This window comes from Populus trichocarpa, chromosome 2 (assembly GCF_000002775.5).
Source record: "Populus trichocarpa isolate Nisqually-1 chromosome 2, P.trichocarpa_v4.1, whole genome shotgun sequence".
Lineage (NCBI taxonomy): Eukaryota > Viridiplantae > Streptophyta > Magnoliopsida > Malpighiales > Salicaceae > Populus > Populus trichocarpa.
This window is the reverse complement of record NC_037286.2, coordinates 7028887-7052824: the sequence shown is the minus strand read 5'-3', so window position 1 is coordinate 7052824 and position 23938 is coordinate 7028887. Positions and strand designations below refer to the sequence as shown.

The 23938-nt window shown below is 33.4% G+C and overlaps 2 protein-coding genes across 2 annotated transcripts; one reads left to right on the top strand and one right to left on the bottom strand.

Annotated features, from left to right (window-relative positions):
• Window positions 1-26: 26 nt before the first annotated feature.
• LOC7463218 (uncharacterized) lies at window positions 27-4901 on the bottom strand. The gene is made up of 8 exons (XM_002301016.4): window positions 4408-4901; window positions 4149-4289; window positions 3807-4034; window positions 3228-3435; window positions 2913-3049; window positions 1483-1563; window positions 761-827; window positions 27-672 (listed from the first exon to the last, which is right to left on the bottom strand). The coding sequence occupies exons 1-8, from the start codon at window positions 4692-4694 to the stop codon at window positions 361-363; spliced, it is 1461 nt and encodes a 486-aa protein (XP_002301052.1). The 5' UTR covers window positions 4695-4901; the 3' UTR covers window positions 27-360.
• Window positions 4902-10410: 5509 nt separating this feature from the next.
• LOC7495154 (synaptonemal complex protein 2-like) lies at window positions 10411-18631 on the top strand. The gene is given in 18 exon segments (XM_052450280.1): window positions 10411-10803; window positions 10898-10947; window positions 11316-11523; window positions 11611-11736; window positions 11942-12040; window positions 13237-13913; window positions 14002-14250; window positions 14324-14452; window positions 14531-14599; window positions 14670-14780; window positions 15386-15493; window positions 15573-15683; window positions 15759-15845; window positions 16465-16624; window positions 16627-16718; window positions 16863-16931; window positions 17601-17704; window positions 18277-18631. Coding segments are annotated over 17 exon segments (2616 nt in total). The 5' UTR covers window positions 10411-10634; the 3' UTR covers window positions 17703-17704; window positions 18277-18631.
• The last annotated feature ends 5307 nt before the right edge of the window (window positions 18632-23938 follow it).

Sequence of the window (23938 nt, the reverse complement as noted above, 5' to 3'; positions counted from 1 at the left end):
CAAATGTCTTAAAACAAAAAAGAGCCTAAACGTAACGATTTGCATTAAGCAGTATTAAAATGCTATCATTAATTGTTCACATGACATTCTAGTCTTTTACACTGGAAACAGTTCAGCGACTGCCTGGATTGCTCAGTTAACAAACATCTATGCATATTACAAGGGGGGAAATTACACCGAACCCGAGAATTTATGAATCAAGAAATATAGTACTCTGTTTAGTAGCGCATGCTCATATGTGAAACTAATCTGCCCGCTCCTTTTTTCAATAAATTACGTGGTGCAAATAATTGCTCTGCGCTTCTGTGAGGCGAGTTCAATTGTAAAAATTCTTCTATCTAATAAAGCCGGAGAGGTCTGTCAGCTTGCTTTCAACCCATCCTTGCGGGGTGATGTGTCACCAGGGGGGCGAGGCACGCCAAATACCCAATCAAGAACATTAAGGTACTTGGACCGGAACACTTCCCTTTCCTGCTCATAGCAATGCATTATTATAGCTGTTGAGATGCTGAAAATCACCACATCAGCTCTCTTCAAATTCAGAGACTCTGGCAAATATCCGGCATCTCGCGTGCAGATAAAGAAGCTTTCAACTGCCCTTGCGAAACAGTAAAGAGATATTTCAATCCGCCTGCTTTTCTTTTCAATAGCTAGGGCCAGGCCAGTTGGCAACTGTGCAGGATCACAAGCGAGATTTCAGAACAAAAGAAAACGTCTGTAAATCTCCCTAATTAATTAAATATTTCGAGAAGTCCTGTACCGTCCCTATTGCCACCATCGGAATGTTACACCACCTGAAAATTCTAAAGAGCAGACACGTCCACATCCTGATGACCACAAAAAGAAAAATAGTTACAAAAGCTGGTTTTTCTCGACAAATTTCAGTCAAAACAGGTTACTGGGATAAACGTCATTGAACACCAACAATAGCACCCCGGCAATGTTAATATCAAATCTGGATTCCCCCCCTTCTATTTAGCTGCCAGACTTCATTTTGTTTCTTGCATGATGCACAAACATGTATAATATTTGTTCTCATGTCTCACCGTGCTGTCAGAATGTGTGCTAGAATAATAGCAGTAACATTCAAATAAGGTTCAGATCACGAAACAAAAGCTTGAACTGTGTCACAAAGGCGCCAAAAAGTCAGCTCAAGGCAGCTTGGTTGCATGGTCTAATTTTCAATCATGCATGCTACCTACACCTTATATATATATCGCTATACTGCCATCTACACCTCTAAAAGTCCAACCATTGGTACTTTCATTGGAGGTGTGGCAGCCACCACGCTACCAAACAATCACTAAATGGTTAAGTGCCGAAGTGATTTTAACGCAGCATGACCTGCAAGTTACTTGATAGGCAAGGTGTGCTGTTTTCTTAAAGCTAAAATAGAACGCCATACCCAAAAACATAAAAAAGACAACAAGATCGACAATATACCACAGCAATGTATAATACAATAGAGGAATGAATACTAACCAGGCAGATGAACAATACACAGATAGAAACAAGCTTGATCTTGCAGTACCAAGAAGACCCTTCCCAAATATGTTGCAAGGCCTGCACAAGGACAAAGAGAAACATGTGAAATAACAGTCTAGCCCCGTGAGCCTCTCCAAACGTTCGTGAATTGGCCTATTTGTTGTTGTTGTTGTTGTTGCGGGTGTACGGTGGGTACAAGGAAAACCCCCATGTGGTGAGCTATGCAAAATTAATACTGTTAAAATTCCACTGTTTATTTCAATAGGAGCTCATACCATGAAAAGATTAGGAAGGTGCACCTGTTGTTTGAAAACAGACCAAATGTGTTTTGACACAGCCAGGCAGGTTCCAGTATGCAATTGCTGGTAATGATGGAACATGCACATCTGTTTGTGCAGAGTTGTGGGAGGACAAATGGGGACTTGCAAATGAATGGCCAATGGGGTACCGTGGTCTCATGTTGGAGCCTAAAGGTGGACTCAAAGTCATTGATTGACTTGATCAAGAAGGAAAGGAATGAGGTACATATCAACAGCAATCTCGTCCATCAAATTCGAGCACTAATTAACAAAGAGCAATCGTGCTGATAGGCTTGTCAATCATGGTAATGTGAACACTCAAAGGGTTAGTCCAGTTTCACAATCCTCCTAGTGACCTTTGCAGCTTTCTTCCTGCAGTTGTGTGTGTCTTAGCTACAAGCAGGTTTTTATGTCTTGGTCTTTGTTTTGAGCCGCTAGGCACCTTTTGCAATCCAAGAGAGAGAGAAGGGAGACAGAGACAGAGAGACAGAGAGAGAGATTGACAAGAAAAGGATGACTAAGAAAGAAATCAAAATACTAGGTGGTCACATCGACCATATAGATATTCAAGGCTAAGGAATCATAGCTGAAGAGGTGACTCAAGGCAGAAAAAGTAAATGGTAAGAAATATATTATTGCTCAAATTCTCTTATTTTGATGTTTCCAAGCCGGCTGGATACAAATCACAGTTAATATTTGTTGTTGAACTGGCAATCATTTAAGAGCACTGTAAGAATCTATACATAACAATTCCACTTACCTATTTATGAAACCAGACTAGGAACTTTAGTACCCACTGTGTGGACTAAATTAAACAGTAAAATTCAGACATCCATTAGCAGAACATGTGGTGACAGTCTTAAATGCCACATCTAGTTCTCTAACTTGAAGCTTTGAATAGTAACCACCATAATAAATAAAATTAACTACTACCGGTATTAATTAATTCAGCCGCGCAATAATGAGTCATAACACATCTTCATGTCAGTACCCTCTCTTACATAAACATGGTACCCACCATCAAAATTATTCATAGATCGCACCTTTATGTAAGAGGAAGGAGTACAACTCCCAGTATACTGAACAATTCCTTTCATGACCAACATGTAATACTTGACTACTCATTACCTTTTCAGGAGGCCTTGACGATGAACTATAAGTGCAGGGATCAAATATACAGGAAGATAAACTGGTAAAGCTCTTTTATATGCTTGAAGAAAAAAAGAAACAACATGCGCACTGCACGATTGATTTCCATGTATAATCTGCACAAATTTCAAAGATCAAGCACAGTCCACCAAAGTACATAATAATGTAGTGTGCAAAATATTAATGACGTGAATAGAAAATGATAGGGTCATATACAAAAAGCAACTACATAGCAAACCGTGATTTTTTTAGCATCAAATTTCTTTGCAAATACCACCAATGATGATAACATACCGTGCAGGGGATTTTCATTTCTGGGTCTAGCTTAATATCAACACCTGTGGAGTTGTAATATTTCTCTATAGCCTCCAAATTTGTGAAAGGCAAGCCGCTTGCAATATCTTTCACACCTTGCAAGATAGAAAGATCCTTTCCACCGTGTTTATTGAGAAAGGACTTGTATGATGGAGGCAAACTATCTTGCTTCAATATATAAGCAGACCTGGAAAATGGATAATTTTACTTAAACTATCTTCACACCTTGCAAAATAGAAAAGTTGTTGAAGCATAATTGCACAAGTAAAAGTTTGGCTATCATACTAATGCATATTAATATTAACCATCTGGTGATGACTTCGCCAAAAACAGTGATAGCTATAGAAAAAAATTATTCATTCTCGTAGTGTTTAAAAATTATTCATTCTCGTAGTGTTAATCTTTGATAATGCATTATCGAGGTTGGATGCAAGAATCTAGAATTCCACAATGCAAAGAATTTGTACAGAACAAAAGCAACAAGTTATGAGTAATTCCAAAACCATAAGCTGCAATATTCAAACTAGTAACTAGCTTCAGAAGAGAGGGATAACATACAAAACTTGAGAAGACGAGAGACACATGAGGAAAACGTCTCCATGCTTCCAAGTAAGAGGTTTACAAATTTTCCCAAATCGTTTGCTCTTAATTCCACACCGTGACGCTAACACTGCAGCACGCATAAGTATGTATATGGCCAAGCTTGTGTGCTGTGTGTTTGGCCCTGTAAGAAGCATAGATGGCCCAGCGATTAATCCTGCTAATAAAGACCTCCATTTCGCCGTCCTAAAATTACAATCATACTTTTACCAATCAACTTCCAAATTCACAACGTTCAATAATCTCCAGTTTATTGAAAGAAACTTTCAAACTTCTTAAATTGGAGAATGTAGAATGTACCTCCGGTGGCCTCCTAAATATGCAATAATTTCATCAACAGACACAAATGTACCAGCAAAAGTACCAAGGAAAAGCCCGTATCTTAGCGTTTCCTTAATAGCTAAATCAATAGCTTTCCTGTTGGAAAACACCTCGACTTTCCTAAACAAATCCAAAAGCAAAAAACAAAAAAAACAAATTAACAAATCTTAGATCAGAATCTAACAATATAAAATAAATAATAAAGGGCATGGCTAGCTAAGCATGGAAATTAATTCACCTCGTGGAGGATAATCTGGTGCGCCGCAACCTTGCGAGAATTGAAAACAAGGCGAGTCCTCCTTTAATACCGGCTCCAATTGAGAAACCTTTTGCTGACGCAGTAACAACTCGCGCTAGTTTCTCCGAGTCCTGAAACGGATTTAAGGCAATTCCTGGTAAATAAGAAGAAGAGCAGAAAGGAGGCTCCGATTTCAAGCAATGTGTTTTTATATAGCCGCCATGGAAGCCACCATTTTCGTCGGAGCAGATTTTAACTTCGGTGGCTCCGTCGCCTGATGGCGACATGGATAATTTAGGGTTTGATACAAGGAAAGATACTTTATTGGTGGAAGCGAGGAAGCTTGGGGGGAATCGTTTTTGAAAGAGAGTATAAAAGCTGCACAAAGTTCTTCGGAATTATCAATGGCTAGAGCATCGGTTACATTCCACGTGTGGGGTGGTATTTGTTGAGTCATGTACTTTTCTTTTCTTTGCAGAACGGAATGTATACATCATGCGGCTGCTACGCGTCCAACTTATTCAGGTATAAATTGTGGACATGAGTAATTATTTACTTATTTATATAATATTTTGATCACAGTGGATTATATTTTATTATTATTATTATTATATGAATTCAATAGAAAACTGTTTTTGTGGTAACTGTTGTGGTTGTGATTTGAAAAAAATTATTTTATAAAAATTATTTTTAGTTGAGGTTGGTTTGGAAAAATATATGTTTGGTTAAAACTATAGTTGAAATTGAGGTTGAACAAAAAGTAGTTTAATGTGTTTTGTTAATAATACTTTTTAAATTGGGGTTATAAAATATATATATATATATATATATATATTAATGGTTTTAAATTTAAATATTTTAGATTTAACTACTATTATTACATCATGAAATAAATAATACTTTATATAATTTTTTTTGTTCCATTAAATTATCTACAATTCCATTACGTACAAAATTCATCCGACAAGAACTACAGTTTCCATGATTTTTTGAGCGTGCAATAAAATTAGGTAAAATATTATTAGGAATAAAATTGAGATTACAGTGCGAGTAAATTTAATTCACTCTAAACTAGTTTTTTTAAAAAAAAATTATTGTTCACGTTCACGTGAACAGTGCGAGTGAAATCAATTCACTGCACTGTTTTTTTTATAAAAAAAAACTGCACTGTTCACTTTAATGAACAGTGCAGAGAAGAAAAGCAGCCGAGAGCTGCTTTGTTTTTACTACGTTTTAAATTCAAAACTCAATGTCCATCAAGAATAAATTGTGTTTTTATGTTTACCAAACATGTGCTTTGTTGTGGTTGCTTCAAACGCAAAAGCAACCACGCAAACAAACGGACTCTTAAAGTGGTAATATTAAACATGTTATTACCTTAATTCTTTAGACACCTGACATGAATATGCTTTTATAACCAAAACCATATTAATGAACGTTCAAAGTTATAAATTAGTATTTAAAATATCATTAATTATGGTAATCAAACAATTAAAAATACATATATATGAAGAAATAGAAAATACCTTGCAATTTATCTTCTTTTTTTAGACATGCTTTGCATAGTTGATGACGTAGTTATATAAGCATGGCTTCTCTAGTTGTAATTCAGAATCGCCTAACAATCATATAGTATCATTAGAAAGTACAACAAAATTGCATTGCCAGCGATGCTCATGAAAATAAGTCCTTCAAACATGTGTGATATATATACCCGAGCATACACAATCAGTTGATTTGTTGTCGCATCTACTAGGGGTATTAAAATTAGCATTCATCCATGTCAACTTGATATGATCGCGCCTGCAAGCTTTGGCTGGAGGCACCTGTCTTAATAGATGATCACATAACAAATCTCTATCAATTGAGCTTCTATTATCGGTCACAAGTGACCCATCTATCGAAAGACCAGTCAACATCGTCCGTAATAGAGGTCTAACCTACAAATAAGACCTCCTTTTATTTTTCCTAATATTAGAGGATAGACACTTGTTTTTTTTATAGTAAAAAAAAGACATGAATGACCCATCATCTATGTCCCTAGATTTAGACGACTAAAGAGTCACTAGAAAATTGCGACAATGGTATTTTATGATGTGAAATTTATTTTTTAATTCTTGTTTTTTACTCAAAACACCTAAAAAAACATCCTATATACCTTGTTAACCTCTTTATTATCTCAAATAACCCAGTAAACGATTAAAAAAACCAAAATCAACCCAAATTCAAAAACTTTTTCGAGATCAAATCTACTATCTCAGGCCATATAAAGGTAAAAGAACATCCTAAATGATCTTCTCTCATCGAATACAACCCCTTGACACTAAAACTGGCTTTTTTATAACCGAAATCGATGTCAATCAACATTTTATCTCTTTACCTCTAGAATCTGATGAATTTCTCTCTTCTCTCTTAAACTAACGACTACAAAAAATAAAGAAAATGAAATTATGGACCCATATATAATTTTTCTAAAATAAAGGGATTGAAAATCTACATTATTAAAAGTACAGGGATTAAAGTGATATTCTTGTGCTAATTTTGAAACAACAACCTATTTTCAATAGCTTTTTTTGTTTAGTCATTGGTTAACAAATCATAAGCAATCAACTGTTAATTCAAACTCAAAAGAACTCAATCGAAGAGAAAAAAAAGTTTGAGGATCAAGATGATTTTTTTTCATTGATCCAATTTACCATGAAATGTGAGAGTCCATAATATTTGGTTTCAATAGAAAATTCATTGCAATTACATTACAACAAAACTAAAGTAAACTACTTCCATGAAAACTATAATTTTCATAAAGCAAACGGGGCTGATGTTAGGTATTGTTATGAAAAATAAATTGAAAAATACTTTCTAATGTTTAGCTATGTCATGAGAAATGAGTTGAAAATTAACTTATTAATGTTTAATTTTTTTTCAAGTTTATTAAAAAAACAAGGATCAAATTTGATAGATAAAAAAGTTAAAGAATGATGAAATTAAAAAAAAATTCAATTTTACAAATTATCTTAAATAAAACAAATAGAATAAAAAAAAGGAGATCGAATCTGACTAATAAGAAAGTTGAAAAAGAAAGAAATTGAAAAAAAATAAACTTCATAAATTATTTCAAATAAAATAAATAGCAATTAAAATAACAATGACCAAATCTAATAGACAAAAAATTTCAATTAAGAAAAGGATAAGAGAAAAACAAATATCAATCAAAAGAATGAAGACCAAAGTTGATATAAAAATTAAATTAAATCAAATTCTAAGGGATAACATTGAAAAAAATATTCAAAACAAAATATATAGCAATCAAAATATTGATGATCAAATTTGATATAATTAGCAAATAACAAGATATTTTTTTTAATTTTTCTCAACTTCTGGAAAGTATTTTTCGCGTAAAATAAAAGAAAAATATTTTATTGAAAACTAAACCAAATTTTATTTTGACTGAAAAGTATTTTTATTAATCAATTTTTATAACGATAAACAAACACATGAAAGTTGAAAAGTGATTTCCAAGATATGTCACTTCTAAGTAAGTAGATTGTACGTGTCTTCTTAAAAGTCTATTTGAGAGTGTGATAAATGTTGTTTTTTAAAGTGATTTTCATTTGAAAATATATTAAAATAATATATTTTTTATTTTTTTATATCATCACATCAAAATAATAAAAAACATTAAAAAATATTAATTTAATTATTTTTAAAAAAATTAAAAATTTTAAAAAACACATTTAAAATGCAATTCCAAACCATACTTCTCCACTGGCTGGCAAAACGCAACACCTTTCAAAAAAAAAAAAATCTCATCTGTTTTGAGTAATGGATCCTGATTAATGTATCATTAACTATTTTAGGTTGGACTGTGATAAATGATTACATTGAAATCAAGAACTCCACCGGAAAAAAAAAATGAATGCAAAAGCCGAGGTGGTTGACGGGCTGAGCTTTTCAATGCCAAAAAACCCGTAGTCGCAGTCCAATAATGCGAGAGTGGTTGGCAAGGCCCGGCATTCAATGGAAATGTGGTTGGCAAGCGAAGTTATTATTTATGCACATTGATTTACTCGTATATATCTATTTAGAAAAAAACAATTTACACGCATTTTTTATATTAAAATTTTATAAACCCACGTGTTTGTATGTGTGTGAGAAAGTTAATGTTGTGATCTACATAAGCAAGATCAACTAGAAAGACTGGGTGAGAGGAGAGAAATACACGTGTGGAAGAGTGAACAGTGCTAGTAACATGTAAGTGAATAAAATATCAGGTTAGCGATCGAAGTCCATACAAATAGAGCTTTTGGAGTTGTGCCGGGTGACAGTAAGAAGACTTAGAGAAATGATTTTTATTAGAAAAAGATCAAATTTCCCTTCACGATGATACGAGGTTGGTATTTATAATAAAAAGATGATCTAATTGGAACCGCACATTATCTATGTTTAGATAGTCATATTCCAAACATATATATATAAAAAAATAAGTTTTTCTTTTTAAATTTAATAGCAAATTAAATTAAAAAATATCTGAAAATACTAAAAAAAATATATTTTTAATATTTTTTAAATATAAAAATAAACTGATCAAAAAACAAGGTATGAAAAGCAACCATGTCATGATATTTTTTCACGGCTTAAATCCTGTGTTGGATGTGACAATCGCTAGTTTATTTAGTGTGTATTTGAAAATGTGGTTATGATTGTTTTTCAAAATATTTTTTACTCGTAAATGTATTAAAATAATATTTTTTCATTTTAATTTTTTCTTGATATTAACGCATCAAAACGATCTAAAAACACTATTTTTTTTTTAATTTTAAGTAAAAAAAATTAAATATTTTAAAAATACGGGTTGAATCGCATTTCCAAACGGTAGATAAAATCCAAGTGTTAATAACATGGATTGGTGCATAAACAAATTAACTAAATCACCTAACTATTTTAATTCTAAGGATAAATTGAGAATGTACAATAGCACGCTATCCACATATGAATGGTAAAACATGAATCACGTGAATTTTATCTGTCACTCAAAAAGTAAATACCATTTATCATGTTTATACGATGACTTTGCACTAAAGGTTCATTTGCCTTTCTCTATTGAAGGATTGACATTTTTTGTTTTTTCTAAGTCTGAAGGATTAACATTTTTTTGTTTTTTCTAAGTCTTTTTTTCTGAACAAATAAATAAAGTCTATGGTGATAATATATAATTTCTAGGCTCAATTATATGTTGAGCCCCTCTTTTTGTATATATATGAGTATGATGAATTATTAAATTTATCAGCAATTTCACTAAAAATAAATAGATTAAAATATTAAAATTAAAAAATTAATAATTTTATCTGACTTGATCTTCAAACCCGTAGAATAAAATCAACATTCATCATCTACTTGTTCTGTTTTTTCTCTTTCAAGAAAAAACAGGCAAGAGAGAATATGAGATATTCATGAAATTATTTACTCATTTGCATGTAAAAAACCATTTAAGTTAAATAAATTAAAACCTCTCTTTTATTACATGTGAGTTTTAAATATTTGTCATGATGAATGATGGGTTATACTTTTTATTTTAATGAAATATTAAAACACATGGAATACCTAATGAACTCTTCAATGATAACTCATATTAAAATAAATTCTAGCCAATAAAAATAATATAGAAAGTGTAAATTAAAATCTTATAATATATGATTTAAAAAGCATTTTAATTTTTAAATAAATTTTTAAAAAATCTATCTAATAATCTATGAATACAAGGTCTCTTCAATAAACATCTTAGCTTGATTTAAATAAAACAATTAATTACATGAGTAATTACAGTTCAGTAATTTTATAAAATGAATAGCTTTAAATCTAAAAAAAATATAGTTTATATGGTTGTTATATAATGTAAAAGGACCACCTCTCATTATACTCAACCAATACAAAAAAATTGAAAGAAAGAAAAAATTAAAGTTTTGCCATTGACACTTTATCTCTTAATTAGTTTCATGTAATTCAGAAGGTAGGTTCCAACTAATTCAGGGTCTTCTCCTGTTCTCAAGAAGACCCTTCTTAACCGTCTAAACTCCAACGTCACATTGACGCACCAAGGCTAGGCCTATAAATACCCCGATATTTGGCGCCCAAAACATTCTCAGTCGTCTAACTGAAAACTCCAAAACTTAGAGACCGAGCGAGAGAGATTGAGAGATTCAGTAACAATTTCTAGGGCTTACCCGTACATGCAATCGGTTATCGATTTCGAGATGCAGAAATTAGGGTTTCCAAGCATGAAGACTTTTGATCAGTTCAAATCGCTATCAGGATCCGCAAAGAACTTCTCATTCAATTCGCGGTCATCAACGGACTCGACTACATCGGGAAGTTTCGCTAATTTGAAGATCACTGCAGGTTCTGATTGAAGGTTTTTGTTGATTTTTAGTTCTCTTAGAGAAATAACCTGAACATTTGCGATGATTTCTGTTTTGGATTTGTTTGTTTGCAGAGAAATTGGTCAAAGAACAGGCTTCCGTCAAAACAGATCTCGGGATGGCGGTACACGGATCTCTCTCTTTACATGTGTTAATTATATGTACAAGTATATGCACTTACGTACATTGATGTGTACTGGCTTGTACACACATGCTTCATCGTTGATATATGCATGTTTTCTATGATGTACACGCATCTCTCTGCGATAATTGCTTATACGAGGAAAAGTTTTAATATCTTCAACTTAACCTTCTAATTTAATATAAATTTCCGTTGTTTTATCAAAATTAGGTCTAGTTATTCTGTCCACTCCATGACAATTAAGGTTAGCGCATATTAAATAAAACTTTATTTTTTGTGGAAAACGTACTGAAGTAAATTAATTACACTGAACTGGATGCGGATTTTGATGGAGAATTCTCATTATATAGAACACCAAGCTGAAGAAATCAATGGAGCATATCCATGTGTTGGAGGATAAGTTGCAAAACGCGTTTAATGAGAATGCAAAGCTTAAAGTAAAGCAGAAAGAGGATGAGAAGCTGTGGAAAGGATTGGAATCAAAATTTTCTTCAACAAAGACTCTGTGTGATCAATTGACAGAGACCTTACAACACTTAGCCGGTCAGGTTCAGGATGGTAGGTATTTCTATAAGTTAGAGGTCTTCAAATTCTGTATAGTTTTTGTCGTTAATGGTGACAGTTGCCTTTAACCTGCTTCCACAGCTGAAAAGGATAAGGAGTTTTTTGAAGGCAAACTGTCTGCAAGCTCAAATGGCATTGACTATTTGAACCAACAACTGAATGATTTATCTGTGAAATTAGGCTCTGCGGAGGAAACTATTAGAACTCGTGAGTGGTTTACAGTTTTATCATTTTCCACAAACAGCTTTCCAGTTTCCAAGATGAGGATTGTTTCAGTGCGTGTGTATGGTGTGTTTGCTGCCACTATTAGCAAACAGGACCTTACTGTTGATTTTCTGATAAAGCATCGCAAGGCTGTGTTTGCTTGGCACTACAATTCGTGATTCATAATGTTCTTGAATCTTGTATGTAGGTGAAAGGGAACTACAGGAACTTGAAATCAATAAGGAGGAAAGAAATAAGATCTACATAGAAGAACTACGCCAAACTACCAGTCTGATAGAAGAAAAAGGTACATGATGTTAAAACAGGCTGATCATTTTCTGGACTTGCTATTTACACCCTTCAACAATTAACTCTTCAAGCACATGAATTTACGAACAACATTGATTGTGGAACAATTTTTTCTCTGATATGTTTATTTCCCAAAGAGGAAAAGAAAAGTGGAAGGTTATGCTTCAAACACCTTTTAATCACATACAATGTGGTTCAGCCACACCTTAATGAGTAAGAAGGTGCTTATCAGGCACACACATCTCATTTTCCATTTGTCTATTGAATTAGGAAATTGCTACTAGTCGCATAGAAGATAATGTTGCGTTCGCATTATGTTATCTTCATTTTCATTATCTTCCTTGGTGTATTTTTTTTATTTAAATTTGGACATGCTTACTGACTTGGATTGCCTTCAGACCATTATTAACATTGTTCCTGATTAGTCACTTAGGTGGGAAAAGAAAACATGAAATTACTGTTAGTGAACTCGGGGTTGAGTTCCTTTTCAACCATGTGGATTTTCTTTTAGTGGTTAGAACTCGCTTTCAGTTTTGGTATAATTGTTGATGTATGGATCTTTGAACTCACTCTAATCAACATCGTGGGGTTCTTTTCTGAATTTAATTTGTTTCTTTTAGGGCTGAAATTAGAGCAGTGAAATGTTTATTGTTTCATTTGTTTCTTGGCCTAAACTGTTTCATGAATTCCATTGTATATAAATTCTTTTCTAGTGCCTTTAGAAGCTTCTCAGTTTGGTATTGGCAACTATACCCCATATCTTCTCGAGTGAACTTATATTACATTATCTCATGCGTTTGCTTGCCCTGGAGTTGCAATGCTAGTAGTGATACGAGCCTCTATAGCATTTTTTGTATTCCTAGTGATGCAGACTCCGCCCACATTGGGATTTTCAGAATTTCTACTACTTCTAGTGAGCATGTATCTCTTTATATAGTTCATAAAATATCTTAAAATGGCAACAAAAAATAAGAGGAGAAATACCTAGCTCATAAAGCATTATGTATTGAGACCACGTTGCCTATGATCCATAATGTAGTGGCTCATGTCAAATTCTGCAGATGTTGAAAAGTGCATCTCATACATGTATGCTGATTGACTTTTAGTTTTAGGAGCTGTGTCCTACCTCAGTCTCAGATTCTGTGCATTGCTTGTAAAGGCGTTCTTCTTCATTTTCTTTTGTTTTGCATGCAGATGCCATGCTAAAGAAGTTTGAAACAACTGTAGCAGCTAATAGATTGGCTGCGGAGGACCTAAACTCAAAATTGGAAGAGATGAACCATGAATTGAGACTGAAAGGAGACAAAATTAATAGTTTAATGACCACTCAAGAGAACTTGGCGAAAGAAAAGAGTGACCACCAATCGAGAAGCAATGATTTTGCTAACAGATTGGCCATATCACTCCAAGAGATTAAAAACCTAGAAGGTTTTCTTCATGTACTGGCTGCACAATTGGTTGAGTTGGATAAACAAAGTTTGACTTTTACCACCAAGTTTGATCAGCTAAACTCTCTCTATGATAGTTGCTTTAAGTTGGCCCAACAGGAGAGAGAACTTGCTGTGAAGCATGTCCAAAGGCAGTATGATCAGCTCCATGACCAGTCTTTGTCTGTAAAGTCAGAAAGAGACGCCATGAAATTGGTAAACCAGGAGTTAAATGATAAGATCATTGAACTTCAGAAATCCCAAGAGTCTATTATGGCACAGCTTTCAGAAGAATGTCAGTCAGCAAAAGAAAGAATTCAAAGTTTGGAGTCTGAAGCTGAAATGCTGATGTCAAAGAAGAAGGAAACGGAGATGTTGGTTTCAAAATTAGAGGAGAAAATTGACACCTTGTCAGAAGGATCGAGGTCATCTGAGAATAAAATGGTTTGTGACTTTTTCTACTGCGTTCTCTCTTTTAGGTCATGTCTGAGCATGCACTTTTAATACTCCATCCTTTTCTTCTATCTTGCAGCAAGATTTGTTGTTGAAAATTTCAGCATTAGAAATTGAAAACAAAGACAATGCAGAGAGGTTACAGGATGAAATACAGAGAAAAGAAGAAGAAATAGATTCTTTGCGAAAGGAAAGTGAGAAACATGAGCAACAGCTAAATTCATTGGAGAAACAGGTTTGCCAGCTCCATAGTGTCTTAGAGGAGAAGGAACAGCTTATTGTTCAATATAAGGAAAGAGAAAAGAAGTTGGAAGATCAAATCACTGAGGTCTGAACGAAGTTAAAACCTTTTGGATTCTTGCAACTTTCAAATGTTTCTGAGGTTTTGTATATTGTGGCAGAATCAGGCATCGTTGACTGCTGCTGAAAGCAAACTTACGAAAGCAAAGAAGCAGCATGATATGCTGCTGGAGAGCAAACAATTGGAGCTATCAAGACATTTGAAAGAAATATCTCAGAGAAATGATGAGGTGCTATCATTTATCATTACCTTTTACGAATCCTCAATGAGTTGTGCAGCACTTTCCCATTGAAGCTGATTTCTACAGGCTATTAATGACATTCGGAAGAAGTATGAAATGGAAAAGCTAGAGATTGTGAACATGGAAAAAGAAAAGGTTTGCCCATCCTATAATTCCCCCACATGCTAGGCCATGAAACATGGGATTCATGGGTTTGGTCTTTCAGGCAGACAAAATCGTATTAGAAATGGAAAGAAAATGCGACCAAAAGCTTGTCCAATGCAAAGAAGAATCAAGGAGGCAGATGATGTGCGTTCAGGGGGACCATGCAGCTCTGGTATGCACCAGAAAGTATTGCAAACTTAAAATTGAATTTAATCATTATACTGAATTTGAGGCATACAAGGACCTAAATGTTTTTTTTTTTTAAAAAAAAAAATTGGATTATGTTTCCAATTGCATTAATTCTTATTATTTGCACACTTATTACAAAAATACACAAAAAAATCTTTCTTGAGTGTGACGGATCCTTATTCGTTTTTAATTACCTGGAACCTGTAGACTAAGAGATACAGTGAAGTTCTGCAGTCTGCAAATTGACCATTTTATTCGTTATGTGTATTATCAAAAATTTGTGCATCGCTATTAATCTTGAGGACTGTTAGCTGTATTATAACTCACATATGCCGGCAAATGACAATTTCCTAGAAGATATAAAATTAACTATATAACTATATAAGAGAGGAATTTAGAAAAGCAGTTTTGTCATGCTACCAAATTGCCATTGAACAATTTATTTATGGAACTGATTTCTGAGTTAAATTTTTGTAAGTTTGTAACAGTATTTGCTACATTAACTGATCTTTATTTGACAATTAGAGCCTTGATTTTTCTATGTTTTGTTACAGTTGCTGATCAATTTACATTCTGCTCATTGTATAGGTCTTAGGCATTCAGCAGGAGCGTGATAGAAAGGAGATCAGTCTTAAAGCTGCTCACAGTGAAGAACTAAAGTGTGCCCAACTTCAAGCTGAAAATGAACTGAGAGAGGTATTTGTAGCTAGCAATTATTCTGTTAAATGTGCAGAAATGACTGCTTTGGTTTCTGATAGTTTATTCACTTGCCCAGAAAATAATAGAATTCGGGAATGAACATGAAGTTCAAATGAAAGCTTTGAGGTGCCAGCATGAAGATGAGTGCGGGAAGCTTCAGGAGGAGCTGGATCTCCAAAAGTCAAAGGTGTGCATCTCTAAAGTTCTATATCATATTACATTATCTGAGCTGCGAATGTAGCTTGATTATAGTACATTGCAGGAAGACAGGCAGAGGGCTTTGTTGCATTTGCAGTGGAAAGTGATGAGTGACAAGCCACAAGAAGACCCAGAAGTGAATTCGAAAAAGGTTGGCTTTCTCCCCTCGCACATGTAGGGTGGCAATACCTGGATGTTAAGATGCTAATCTTTTTAGTTATGAAGGAATTCCCATTGATGGTCTCTTTTCCAATGAAAATGTGTCACATCATTCGCAATATATTGCAATGGTACTCATGATCTGACAATGAAATAAATCCTTGCTGATTTTTATATCTGACTTCTGACTGTCAGTGCATAAGTTCAGAAGTAAAGGTTTTTTTTACTTCTAGTCCCGACATAGTTTATTGAAGTATTCTTCTAATGTCGTGTCCTAGCCCCAATCCAGACTGGTGAAATTTCAGCTGTATAATATTTTATCTTTATATGCGTACAGAATTTCTTATTCCATGACTTCACACTGGCAAATAAAATGTCTTTCATGCCTTCAAGTATCATCTAGATTGAATCCTAAAGCAGTTCTTTTGCTGCATTACCTAAATATATTACTCATTCTCTTACATGAAGTAAATATTATGTGCTTCGTGGCAAAGTATATTATATCATTTTCCTTTCATTCTGCCCATGGAATTTCCTATCTTTTATCCATAGACCACTAGTGAATGTGCAAGATCACTAAACATGACCAAATTGATGACATTATTATGTAGAAGGAATATTCTGTTTCATCTGTTAAGATGAGAGGTCCGGGTGGTGCTAAAAGAAGCCACAATTCTCTGGGAAGTTTACAGAATGAAAAGAAGGTACCAGAGAGCAAAGGATCGTTTTACTTCCATTCAGAGAAATCTCTTCCTTTTTGGACTGTATTGCATGGCAGGTAACTCACCATGAATATGAAGTTGAAACCAACAATGGACGAACAATCACTAAACGCAGAAAGACAAAAAGTACAGTCATGTTTGAGGTATGCACAAAGTCTTTGTGTGCCCTGTTACACCTGTTGTGTGTGCACAAACGAAGTTAAAAAGGACATAGGCTGCTTGCTAGTATTGAAGGGCCTCCATGTTTACTGTGCTTAATGCTGGGTTTCGTTGTCTTGTTGCATCAGGACCCAAGAAAACATGAGAGGACAAGGACAAATACTCCAAAGGCCAGAACTCCAAGAAGTGTTGCCAAGGTAACCTAAAGACATGTTATTTCCAAAATCTTGATTTTTCAATTGTGGTTTAATGTATTCTTTCCTTTTCCTTCAAAAATTTGCCAACTTCTCTTTTTAAGCATAACTACATAGAAATATCACTTTGTAGTTTGGTACTGCAAAGGTTTACCACAAATCGGATGAACCATTAGTTGATTAATCAGTGACATTGTTCACCTCTCCATCTTATAAGGAGGCCGAATGAGCAACCCCATGTGGGCAGCCATATTGGAGTTAAGTTTTCTTTTTTGTTCATTTGCTTCATCCTATTTGCTTTTTAGAGCATGGGTAAGTTTTATTGCCTGATTTGGAATGGTGTTTCGACTTCCATTCAGCTCCACAATGGTTCCTGCTGTAAACCTCCATGCTAAGAAAGTCCTACCACCAATTATACCGAGTATCAATTCTTTTTGTACGTGTTGTATTTTCCCCGTATGCCAATACCATGCTATTGATATCAGAATGATAAAAACTAGAAGGTTTTAAGAAAGGAACCTTGGAAGCATGAGCAATGTAGCCTAAATCTTGGCAAACTACAATTTTATGGCAGTGGGCAATGCACAAGGACATGTTTGGTTGTTTAAACTAAGTTTAAGTACTGATTCCTTGGTTCTTATTTTTAATTGTTAAAAAACATTTGTAACGCAGGGACTTAAGGGAGGGGATCAGTCACATCCATCAACCATTGGCGATTTGTTTTTGGAAGGGTCTCTGAATCCTTATGCAGATGATCCATATGCATTTGGTTAGAGGTAGTTTTCTGATTCTGAACATCTAATTTTCAGTTGGCATAATATTAGCATCCATTAATAAGTCTTTCCCCTTCCCGTGTCAATGTGTCTTGGCAAATCGGAAACTCTTCTTTTATGAAAAAACAAGTATCTCAACCATGAGACAGCATCTACTTCAGATTCATGGCACGCCTAGTCAACAGATAGCCTCCTTTAGGATGTTATAATAGGTTGGTTTATGAAATCTCAACCAGAAACATCAATACTCACCATGTTGAGAATGCTAATTTCCCGATGAAATCGTTGCATCCGAAATAGATGGTGTTTGCAAGTGGCACAGTTTCCTGTAAAACTAGGCAGAATAGGGAGCCTTTTTTTGGGTAAGAATGACAAAAAATGAAAATGAAAATGAAAATGAAAGTTTCATGACCAGACAAACGATTGGCTGCAACTTGCAGGGCAGCCGTAAGAAAAGAAGATTGCCAAATAACTTAGGGGCAAACTTTTTCCTCTGTAATATGCCTCACTAGAGGCAGGTCAAGATATATGTTACACGTGCTTTTATCTCAATTTGGAAGCAATCCTTGCTGCAGATGTTTTGAAGGTCAAGGGACTGGACAAAAGTTCACAGAACAACATACACAGGTATGGAGCCTGAAAGCACTCTTCTCCGTCAGAGAACACTTTTTGAGAACAACTTTGCTGATAACAACATAGCATGATAACGTGGAGGAAGTATCCGAGCCTCTACGGGTTCTGTTGTATAATTTTCAATGCTGGGCCAAGATGCTTAAACTGTTCTAATTGAACGCAACTAGTTGTGAAGGACAGTAAAACTTCTGTTTAGAACATGGGATACACTCATGGCAGTAAATTGGTATAACTCCTACGTAAGTGTTGCGTACATAATTACATGGGTGCAGTGTGATAAGACGTTGAATTTTTGAACTTGGATCATTTCATTTCTTTAAATCCGTGCGCTTAGATGCTTTAGCTCACAACTACGATATATGAATGAGTGGACTGGATTGTTTGGGGCCTTGTAACTATTGGGTGGAACCAGCCGGAACTAGGTTCAGAGGGTATTTAAAAGTACAGTAGATTATGCTACTGTGTTTGTTAAAAAAATTATTTTTATTTGTGATTTATTAAATATATATATATATATATATATATAGTTAAAAAAAATTATTGTTGATTAAAACATAGTTCACATGTATTTAGTTAAAATGTTTTTATAAGTGTTTTTGCTAATAAAATTATAAAAAAAACATGTTAACAATTTTATATTTGTGAATGATATCAGGGTGCATTGTAATTTTTATACATCATTAAACATATATGATATTATTATATATTGGTGAGTTGCATAATTGAATCATTCTTTCGGACTCTTTAGTTGTTCCTGATGTTGAAAATATTGAAAGTAATATCTTTATATGAATCTAAATATTCATATTTATTTAGGTACTCAACATCAATTTGTGCATTAACATGGACCTAAATGTACATATTAACTTTTCACTTGAAAAAAAATGTTTTTAAAAAATATTGATTTTTTTTATTTTAAATTAATATTTTTTTGATATTTTCGATCATTTTGATGTACTGATATCAAAAATAATTTTTAAAAAATAAAAAAAATATTATTTTAATATATTTCTAAAAAAATACTTTAAAAAACAACCACATCTAATGCTTGTGTGGCCATACTATGCTTTTTCACGGGACTCGATAAAAACCGCAGTGATCACTACTCCAAACACATTTTAATAAATATATTTGATTTAGAGTAGCATTTGCAATTATAGTTTTAAGAAAAATAAGTTTTTTTTTAAAAAAATATTTTTAATTATAGTTTTTTTTAAAATATATTTAATTAAAATTAGTGTAAAATAAATTTTGCAAGCAAAATAAATAAAAAGAAGATATTCATGGTTAAAAATATGTTATTTTAATTTTTACAAAATAAAAATTTGAAACATAATTATATATTATAAAAAACAAAAAGTTTATCCCAACAATGAAAAGTTTTTTTCTGTGTGTCGAACGTGTGCAGCGTCGCGGCGAAAAAACATCCACCCTCAAAATTTATCTAATGTGGCAAATGTGGGGAGACAAGAAATTATTATCTTTTATTAATGGAAAAATAGAATGGGAGTCGCCACCTAGTATTTTGGTCACTAGGAACCCTAATTGGTCTCAGAGATCGGGTACGAGGACTGGTTGCGTAAAGAGAAGATATTAGCACCCCAAATACGCCCTACCCAAGGTAGGCTGTATTGTTTTATTGTCTGATAAAATCTAAGGTCTTGTCGTGTTTTCTAGTTGTTGGTTCGTTTATGTCTTAAAAAAAGTTCTTCTCGGTAAGGAGATCCTTGTCTTATCGGGTAAAACCTAACCGTTCTAACGTCAATAAAAAAATTTTATATCCGAAATACATCTTACGTATAAGGTCGTAACCCTAGATATTAAAAGAAAACAAAATAATTTTTTTGAAATTTTTGAAATATTGGCCAGTTCTCGTGACTTTAATAAACTGGTTATTAAAGCCAAAATGCATGCTAAAACCCTTTTTTTTTTATGAAGATAAAATATGATTTTTTTTTAATTTGTTTTTAGAGAGACTTGGCCGTATGCATGAAAACAAAATATTTTTTATTCTTTAATGTTTTGATGAAAAACAGGTATTTTAATACCGGATTTGTATCTTTATAGTATAAAAATACAAACCAATATTGTTTAAAATGTACTAAAAAAATCTGCAGAAAATCACATATTCTTTTGAAATAATTTGTGAAGAAAAGTTTTTTTTGGCGCTGGGCCCAACCCGGCCCATATGGCTGGGCTGGACCTAGCCAGCCTGTGTGGCTGGGCTGGACCTGGCCAGCCCAGTGACCAGCCCTAGCCGCCCATGCACGCGTAATATTTTACGCGTGCATGAACAGTACGAAGGTAATTAAATTACCTTCGTACTGTTCATCATCCTTCTTGCAGCGAGAATGAAAAAACAAAAACAGAGTGTTGCAGTCGACGATTTCATGTATTGGCTCCCTCACGTTTTCTTTTTGTTTTTCTTACATGCTAACACACATCATTTCTGTTGCAGGGACTGAGAAGGGAAATGCACATACCTGGTTATGGAGAGGTGAAGATCAAGGGTGGAGCCAGGAATTTTTCCTGCCCTGGGCTATTAAATAAACATATAAATATTTTTTAAGATTAATTATTAATTTTTAAAGTTAATAGTAAAGTTTTAATTCAAATACACTACCCAAAATATTAAAAAATAAATTTAAAAGTACATAAAATTAAAGTGAAAGTAAAAATAAATTCACTATTAAAGTTACATCCTTCGATATTTTATGGAATATAATTCATCTATAATCGAATCTGAGTCGATATTGTAACAACCCCTCAACCGGGATAAAATAACAATCTCATGCCAACTGGAAAATAAAGTAATTAAATTTTTTTCCTCTCTCAATTCCTCCTTCCTTCACTTAATTCTTTCTTATATTAGTATTTTATAAGTTGGACTTTGTAAGTTTACAAAGTTATTCTCTCACTTTTTTTATTTTTTTTCTTAGATTTTTTTTTATGTTTTTGCCTTACTTTTCTCTATTTCTCTCTAACCTTTTCTTTTCTTTCTTTTCCTATTCTGCTTCTACCCATTCGGCTACATATTAAAAGAAGGAAGAGCTGATTTGTTTTATTTTTTAATGGCAAATAACCATTTTACTCTTAATGAGTTATTTTGTTTTTATTTGACTTCTTTTTCGTTAGCACTACCAAGCTTCGTTCATCCTAAAATTTTAACCAGATTTTATTCAATATATTTTAAGATCCCTCGTAAAATTTCAGCTCAATCTAATGGTCGGATTGAAAATTACGCTCAATAACGTAAAACTGGTCAAATTGTGATTTTTCATAAAATTTCTGAATTTCTCAAAAAATTCTGAAATTTTAACCTAAGCTAAAGCATCATATTAGAAGGCTTCACGCAAATTTTCAGAATTTTTTGATAACTCAATCCAGAATTACAAATTGTTTTTACATAAAACTAGTCAAAAAATATTAATAAAATCTTGACCTGGGCTAAAGCCCACCCTAGCCCTTAACATACCTCCGCCCCTGGTGAAGACAGCGGTGGTGCTGTGTCTTCTGCTTCACCGTGCAGACTCTCTTTCTCTTTTCCTTTTGCTCCTGTTTTTTTTCAGTTTCTTTTGCTCTTCATCCCTCTGTTTTCTCTTCCTTATGCTACCCTCTCCCTCTGCTTTTTGTTTTTCCTCTCTCGTCGCTGTCACCTCTCTGTTTTTCTTTGCTGTCTCGGTCTCCCCTCTTCTCTTTTTTTTTTTTCTCTGTCTTTCCCTCCCTGTTCTCTGTGTTTCCCTCTTCTCTTTTCTATTCTCCCAGTTCTCTTTCTCTCCTCCCTCTCTCCAGGAACGAGCTAGAATTATTTGTTAGGGAGGCATAATTAATATAATAAAATATAATATTTATTTTACTTTATTATACATGAGTTGTAAAAAAACCCTGTATAATTTAGTTTTATTCAAATAATTTACTATAAACATATAATGATCTTTGTATAAGGTAAAAGGTTCGAAGAAATACTAAATTGAGTCAAAGCAACGAAGTTAATTTCATCTTCATAATATATTCATCACTTTAATATTGTTGGTCTTTATATCTATCAAATATAAACATACAAAGTATATAAGAAATATTAGCTAAAACGAAGCATTATTTATGTTCGATAAACTTTGAAATAAAGCAAAAAATAATAAAGAACTATTCTCACTAATCAACGCGGGTTCTTTGTAAACTGAGACGCATTGGAATTGCTCAACCATAACTTTAACATTACACATTGAAGTTGGTTCACTAGGCTGCGAGTTATCAATATTATTTTTGAAAAAAAAATCAAATTCTTCTTATTTTGTTCATGGTTCAACCTAAAATCAAAACATATATCGTGAGAGAAAATTGATAATTTTGGTGATTCTGCTAAAAACAAAACATAAAAAAAAAATCAAAGTATAATCAAAACAAACCAATAAAATATATCTAATTAATTAAAAAAAACACTATAACAAGAATTCAAAAAACAATTGGTAAAATTAGCAGATCTGAGAAACAAATAAAGCAAAAATAGTAGAATTATAAAAAAAAAACCTTGTCAAATTATTAACAAATATCTCAAAAAAAATAAAAATAGATTTTAAATTTAAGTTACCTTATTTTGTTTGATGAAAAATAAATTAATTGATAGCTCTGCTTCAATCTTTCCGTTGAAAAATTTTACTTATGATTTATATTTATATTTTTGTTTTTGACCGGCTGCAGAATTTATTGCGCAAAGTAATGATTTTATATTTACAGAATTTATATTAGGGCTACGTAAATTAATTTTAAAAAAATTAAATTGAAAAATCACACTTAATTACAGTAAGAAAACTCACCTTTGTAGAATAAAAAACCTCCTCCACATTACCCCCCCCCTCTCTCTCTCTATATATATATATATATATATTATAGGTGCAGAATATTTTAGGGGGGGCCCGGGCCCCTACTTGCCCCCCCTTGCTCTCTCTCCTTTTTTCATCGTCTTTCTCTGGCTTTTATAAGCCAAAGAATGGCCTGCGGTGCAACGTCCAACTTGGTAACGGCATGTAGAGGAATAATAGCCGTGAAACATTCCCTATAATTGAAGCAATCTGTTGTTTTTGTTGCTGAAATGGCTCCATTGATAGCACTCATTCACTGTCGAAACCGTTGCGGATGAAGAAGGTGATCAACAGTTGTCAAGGAAACGACGCCGTTTGCTAATTCAAAATGCATATTTCTAATTTAGTCCTGGGATGTTTTTGCAATTTTGTAATCAAGTCCCCAGATAATTTGTAATTGGATCCCTTGATTTTAGTGCCTTTTCCGGTTTGGTCTTTGGTTTCGGATTGTTTCAATCAAGTTTCTAATTGGCTATCAAACTTCAATAATTATGCAATTAAGCCCCTGATTTGACCAAATCAACTCTTCAAAATAATAATTGGACCCCAAAACTTTAATTTCTTCAAATAAAAGCCTAAATTGACTTAAAAATCAATTTTCTTACAATCCAACCCTCCATAATTCAATTAAACCTTAGATAAAATTTAATTGAGTCCATAAACATCTGATTGTAGACTTTTCTTTCCTCAACTTGAATTTTCTTTGTCAACAGAGCTCTCATCAGTAAAAAATATACTGTCAAAT

Coding starts and splice junctions, on each gene's coding strand:
- LOC7463218 (XM_002301016.4), bottom strand. CDS start 4,694: ATGTCGCCATCAGGCGACGGAGCCACCGAAGTTAAAATCTGCTCCGAC. Junction 4,290..4,407: donor ACCAGATTATCCTCCACGAG/GTGAATTAATTT, acceptor GGATTTGTTTAG/GAAAGTCGAGGTGTTTTCCA. Junction 828..1,482: donor GTGTATTGTTCATCTGCCTG/GTTAGTATTCAT, acceptor TGTGGTCATCAG/GATGTGGACGTGTCTGCTCT.